Source organism: Pinus tabuliformis, chromosome Q (assembly GCF_031772625.1).
Source record: "Pinus tabuliformis cultivar Carrire ecotype Pingquan chromosome Q, CPIR1, whole genome shotgun sequence".
Lineage (NCBI taxonomy): Eukaryota > Viridiplantae > Streptophyta > Pinopsida > Pinales > Pinaceae > Pinus > Pinus tabuliformis.
The window spans coordinates 1,347,578,022-1,347,585,084 of NC_142296.1; the positions used below are offsets into that span (position 1 = coordinate 1,347,578,022).

Here is a 7,063-nt window from a genome sequence, read left to right on the forward strand (position 1 = left end):
ATCATTTGACCAAGTTTATACTTTCATACAATTTGAATTACTATATATTAGTAATGGTTTCTCCCGGCAACATTAATATTTTGTAAAAATAATCATTGAGCTTTCTTTTTATAATATTCTAAGATCAAATATGATACTCTTCTATAGTAAAAGTATATTTTGCATACCCAATATTCAATGTAAAGCAAGCATTGTAACAACCAAAATGCCACATAAATTCATCATAATGACAAAATAATAATACATATATTTCCCATGAGTATTGAAATATCATTACTTAAACAATTATTTCATTTATTTAAATTGATTGCATCACATACCATCCATGTTACAGATTAACCTAAAGACATCTTAACCCAAAATATTTATAACAAATATAAACCCACAATATTTACAACAAATATAAATAAACCTTAAATACCACATTACTATTCAAACTTGCAAAGCAACCAAAACCACCCTAATATGCATAGGGTTACAAACAAATACCCATATAAACATTATTCATTAAAAATAACAAATATACCATAATATACATTAGCAAGAAACAAACACCATTGTAAATATTATTTATTAAAAACAATAAATATACCCAATTTAGAAATACTCATTATAAATAAATTCTTATTTAAAAAAAGGAAAGATGTTCAACGAATTAAACATAAACCAGAAACCATATACACTTTATACCATAAACAATATAATCTTTGAAAAAAATGCAATATTCAGCCTTGCAACAGATTGTATGCACATAAAATATACAAATAATAAATATTATAATTTAAAATCCAAAAACATATGAAACTATACCTACAACAAACCATTAATAAATTATCTTATAAAAATTTAAACAATATTTAAAATAAGCATACCACACTTGATCCGACTTGATTAGATTTAAAGGACTTTGATCTTTGACATAACACTACTGAAATCTATCAGCGCCGCAATTCTTGACAAACGAAACCAAATCCTGAAGAATCCCAGTGAAATCTGCCCTCGTAATCTTTAATAAGATCTCAGTGGACAACTTAATCAAATTTAAAATAAATAAATAAAGACGAATTACAATAATGCTAGCTATTAATCCAACACATGTATACCACAGATTATGTTATGCATAATTGTTTTTATATTAAGCATATTAAAGCAAGTAGAAGTTTATCATAGCTTAATATTCAAATACTAATTTTGAAATCAAATTAATCCATTTAATTAGAAGAAAATATATGTAGTCCAATTCAATTGTCTTGGTACTTTGGGCATCATTGTCAGTTTATCGTACATACCACTCATTCAAGAGCATAAATTAAAGGCAGAGGACCCCAAAAAAAGATTAAAAATTAAAAATTAAAACCGTTGAAAGAGAAATATTGTCTTCCATGTGCGAATATAATATGTTTAAATGTCCCTTGGAGGGTACGTATCGCTGGTAACATGGAATCCATCAATCCATGGGCAGGAGAAGACATAAAGACGTGACCTTCATTCCAACTTGCTCGGTAGATTCCCTTCTATAGTCTCATTCAGACTCCCCAATTTTTGGAGCGGACTACACTTTAGTGGACCCAACGCTCCAAAATTTTGGAGTGGACTAGACGTTGGGAGGGCCCGCCGCTCCAACTTGCCGCTGGACGTATATAGAATTTTAAATTTTAATTATTAAGTGCATTGAATATAATTTAAAATTTAGGGATCGGTTATTTTATTTCTTTACTTACTTTTATGTAGATTGCGGCTATCGACGGATCTTAAAGGTGCGGCGACATGACGTACGCGTGCTCGGGTGCGCGGCGGAGCGATGCTGCGCTGCCGCCCCGGTAGTCGGGCCAGAGCGGGGCCCGCCGTGCTTTCCGCGAAAGCTCTCCGTGTCGGTAGGCGGATAGAGCCGCGCCGTGCGGCCATCCAGCGGGCCCACTCACCACCACCCGCCCACATGTTGACGGCGTGGCCTTTTTCACACGGGGAAAGAAAGGTCAAAAAAAAAATCATCGGCGCCACTTCGCTCCCCACAACTTTTTCTTTTATTTATCCTTTCCCTTTCCGTCTCTTTCAGCCGACTAGGCCTTGCCCTCCCGGGTTCAGAAGGGCTGGGTGCAGCATGGAATGAAAAGAAATTGCAGTCGGTGACGTTTCTTTCTGCGACCCCACAGCTGTGCTCATCTCATCTTTGTGCAGACGCGGAAGCCTGATCTATAACAACAAACATATTAAATGAAATGCACATTCAAATGATAAAAAAAATAATAACATATTCAAATGGCACAAAGCACACAGATACAAAAAACCCGATGGAATGGAACGGGGCTGCAAGCAGCCATTAATGGCCGCCATGGTTCTAATATTTGGAACAGAAATTATGCAATTACTATTATTAACTTATTCACTTCTACATATCATATAACGGACTCTGCAGTTTTTGCTTCAGAAACCGATAAATTTCTACATATTTTCCGGTCGGCATTTCGCAATGCCCTAAAACAAAAATAAAAACCCTCAAAATTTAACTATCCCGAAGCCTTGGTTTCTCCCCTCCGATGGACGCCGCTCGACGATGGTCGAGCAGCGAATGAATAATGGAATTTTTATGAAATCTTCGGCCATGCAACAATTGGCGGCTTCAAAATGGCATGGAATAAAAAGATCCGTGTTCAGGATGTTTCCTTGAAATCGTTTCACGGGAAGAGGTCCAGCACTTTGTGTTCTTTTGCAGCAGACGAGTCTTTCTGGTTCGGAACTCGAAGGCTTCCGCTTTCCAAGCTCGTGACAGAGCCTTCGGAGTTGACGGAAACGATCGATGGGCTAGAGACCCGGCGCTTGATATGAGAGGATGAAGAGGCCTCGAAATTCAAGGTGAGGTCCAGGTTTGCCTTCATTTCCATGGTGGTATTTGGGTGTATGTCGAAGACCTCCAGGCATTTAACATCGTCTGAGTTGCTGTTACTGAGATCCCGGTAGTTGACTTCGTTAATTCCCTCAATGCGCTGCCGAACCCTGCGAGGAGCTGCGGCGATTTCTGACGGCGGTAAATGAATTATTGTCTGGCTATGCCGGACCGCCTCGAAAGCTTCACAGAGGGAAAGATCGTGAGGTTCGGATTTTACCTTCGCTGCCCAGGGCTGATGTGGATTGCAGCTTTCCTGGGGTCGATTGAGTGGGAAATCGACCTCGGGTTTAACTGTGTACATTTCCCGCATTTCATTGACTGGCCGGACTTTGCCGACTTCGAGGGAGAGCCTGCTGGTGCTGTTGATGTTATTGACGTTGCTGTTGACACGGAAATTTGCCGAAAAACTGTTCATTAATGAAGGACGGGTGGAACATGTCGGAATCACAGACGATGACTGCGGCGGACGAAGAGTTCCTCCCTTCAGGACCGTCTCGACCGCTGCCTGACAGAGTTGCCAGTTTCCGTTCCATAGCAGTCCCACGGCTCCGTTTACAGGATTCACTGTTCTCCCGCAGGCTTCGTACAGCAGAGACTGGAATAGAGCTGGAAAAAAAGATTGAAGGCAGAAAGAAATCAGCTCGCCGTCCAAAGCATCTAGATTGACATTTGTACCTAAACGGCTCAAATAAAGCCCGAAGAAAAATGTGAACGGGCAAGGCTACAGCACGCTTTTCAAGGCTTTACTTTACAGAATAGAAGCTAATAGCAATTGGAGATTTGGAATCACAAAACATCCTGATTAAACCATCCGGAACATTTAAAGAAAATAGAGACAGATAATAGCAAATGAATCTTTGGAATGGGAAGACGATCTTCAATCAAACTATCATCAGAGACTTTGAGAAAAGAAAGATTTAAAAGCTAAAGGTAAGAATGCCGAAGGCAACCTTCAGAGTCAACATTGGCAACCTTCAGTCATTAAATTTATCATCCAAATCTTGAATAGCAAAATTCATGCTCCTAGTCGTTAAATTTGAACCTGAAATACTTTTGGATAATCCCTTATACAGATTTCAAACAATCCGTTAAAGAATCATTCCAGAGTTCAAAGCCTCGAACTATATTTTATCGGCCTTTTGATTCTGCTTTTATACCATTCGAGGCACATGTTACAGTAACAAACATTTCCCTATCAGGCTCTCGACTATCCATTTAAAGCGAAAACAATATTTCACTGTTTGCTTTAAAGATACAAGAACTTATCTACCGTGGCTTCAATTTACATCGGAGTCGACATCTACATAAGGAATTTATCGAGCTTATGAACGTCCTATTTGAATATTTGAGAAATTGATCACTTATAGCTTCGAATTCGAACGTACCGGGCCTCTGATGATCCGGCACAGCGCTAATGAACGACATCAGGCCCGCACGGCCAAAGAACTTTGCAACAAATACAGTGGCGTGTCCCTGGGCTTCAGGGGATTCGATCCATTGCAGACAAGGCCGAAGAATGCAGGTATCACTGCAACCTTTACGCAGAACTCGACAACCGTTGCAGCTCATCCTTTTCCTACCGTCCGCCTCCTGCTTCCTGCTAAAGAAGGCCAAAATCTCATCATCCACAGATCAAAAGCGCATTGCTTCCTTCACACGTTACTCCGCGCCCAGAAAACCATCCACCTTAACGATTTGAAGAAAAACAAAAAGAAAAAGAACGAATAACAAAAGCTATTGATGCAATTCATCCATACCTTTGAATAAAAACACTGAGGTCTCTGCCTGAGTTGCCGGTACCTGTTGTCGCAGTCATGAAAGTGCAAAATTTTGCAGAACGAAAATAATAGTGTATTTAAATAGGCCTTTTAGCGGGGCTTAAAGAGAGGGGAGAAGAGAGGAAAACAAAGCGAAGCGACGCAGAGTCCTCTGGCTGGAAGCAATCGCGATCGACAAATCCACCGCAACCACGGAAATCGTGCTTTTAAAAAACACCAAAATAGGCTGGGCCAGCTGTAGCCACAAAACGCGCTAATATTTGGCTGCTTGCTCAGCCTTCGATCCCACCCGGCGACCAAATGATGCTGAGATTCTCATCATCGCCAAAGATGTTGAGGCAAATGCAAAACCTGGTAGCCGCGCGCACCTCGCGAAAAATTGGCATCAATTCCGGGGATAAGAAGAAGAAGAAAGGGTCGCTACCCGACAGACCCCCCACGCTTTCGAGCCTCCAAGGGCCACGGATTGCACCATTAAGAAACCGCTCTCGTTCAACGGGCAGCCCGCCCTTCCCTACCCCACTAATTCAACCGCAGTTAGGGTTGGCGCCCCTCTGCCTTGACCGCGGTTAAAACGGGGGGCTTCGAAACTAGAGATGTTATGGCGGTGGAGCCGACGGGTTCATCAGATTCCCTCGTGCGAGCCTGCCGGATCTCCGGAACACGTACTGCCACCGTGCGATGCGGGTAATCGGACGGTCCAGCGGAGCCCGCGTGATATAACTTCTCCATCGTCCGTGCACGGCTCGTGGGCATCGCCGGCCATCCGGCCGGCGCCTGTCGCTGTCAATCGGCCGACGTCGAAGATTTACTGTGTACGAATGATTTTGTCGTATTATCTTTAATTATACGTATTCCTCACCGTATATACTCCCTCTCCCAGTTACCCGCCCCAATTTTCACCTTCCCGTGGACCGAGGCTCCCAAATATATTTACTCCATTTCCCCAAAAGTTAGTAGAATCCAAGTGGAGTGCAGAGAGTGCATAGAGGAGGGATGTCTTAGGCATTGAGAATAGAAAATGAAGGAATTGAATCCATAATGGGGGACAAGGATCAAGGCCCTCAGGTAACAAAGTCAAAGCCAACTAACTTGATCGAAGAGCTACTTACTCATCATGGTATAAGCTTCCCTCGAGGGTTTTTTTAAGTAATAATATAAACCTAACCGTAATAATATAAACCTGGTTAGGGGGAAGTATTTTATTTTTATTTTATTATTTTGGTAAGTTTCACATGATTATATTTGTATCATGTCTAATATATTAACTTTGTTTAGGCAGGAAATTGAATCAATAACTTTATATCAATGAATACTTTAATAAAGCATCCAATTACATCTATTCAAAATTTCGTAGACTATTTTATTTTATTTTTATATACATATTTATAGTTTAATTAATTTTATTTTATATATATAATTATGGAATGATTTATTAACATTTTATTTTTATATTACATTTTATTTTCTTAATATAATGAATAGTAATTTTTTTTAACTTTTTAATTATTAATTATTAATTTATAATTTAAAAAAATAGTTCAGAAGAAGAGGAGAGGCATTTGTCATCGTTTTCTTATTCTTATAAACCTTTCTCAAACTCTAAAAGACATGGTGGAAGAGTGGGAAGGCATGTTATGGGTTTTAGAGTAGAGTTTTCATGTATGAGCTATGGCATGCTATGGGTTTTAGAGTAGAGTTTTCATGTATGAGCTATGGCATGCTATGGGCTTTACAGTAGAGTTTTGGTGTATGAACTATGGACTTTGGTGTATTCCAGTAGAGTTTTGGTGTATGAACTATGGACTTTGGTGTATGAGCTATGGACGTTAGAGTAGAGTTTTGGTGTTTCAAATGATAGTTTGTGTTATTTTTAATATTTGTATTGTGATGATCTTTGTAATTGGCTCATTTAGCATTGTTTTGGTGTGAAAGGTTATGGTTACATTAAGGAAGTGTCTTAGTGCTAATTTAGCATTGTTTTGGTGTGAAAGGTTATGGTTACACTAAGGAAGTGTCTTAGTGCTAATTTTGTGTTATGTATTGTATTGAATATTGTGGATATGTGTTAGTGGTCGTGATAACGATTCATTGTCTGTGAATATGTATTAAGGATAATAGTTTTTTATATTGTGGTCCCCTATGTCAATATTCATGGAGACCACTCCCCTATTTGCTTCATTGTGTAGCAAGTTCCCATGGAGTCTTACTTATTACACTTAGCATTGAGTATTTGTACCGTTGGCAGGTTCTCAAGGAATTCTTCTTATTACTCTCAACATTGAGTAGTTGTACTTATGGAAGATCTATGTAGATGTACTTTGTAGACCAACCACGGATTTATGTATGATCCTTTACATAATTCTTCTAGCTTTATTGTGTTTGGGATGTAATTATT

General features: G+C 39.5%; 1 protein-coding gene across 2 annotated transcripts; it reads right to left on the bottom strand.

The window, feature by feature from the left end:
• Positions 1–2,344: 2,344 nt before the first annotated feature.
• LOC149224879 (uncharacterized) lies at positions 2,345–5,019 on the bottom strand. 2 transcript variants are annotated; one of them, XM_089386312.1, is made up of 3 exons: positions 4,645–5,019; positions 4,273–4,487; positions 2,345–3,493 (listed from the first exon to the last, which is right to left on the bottom strand). In XM_089386312.1, exons 1-3 carry the CDS (start codon positions 4,701–4,703, stop codon positions 2,676–2,678), a joined length of 1,092 nt encoding a protein of 363 aa, XP_089242438.1. In that variant the 5' UTR covers positions 4,704–5,019; the 3' UTR covers positions 2,345–2,675. The 2 variants fall into 2 exon arrangements, with proteins under 2 accessions (XP_089242438.1, XP_089242439.1); XM_089386313.1 differs by having other exon boundaries at positions 4,273–4,484; positions 4,645–5,016.
• Between the last annotated feature and the right edge of the window lie 2,044 nt (positions 5,020–7,063).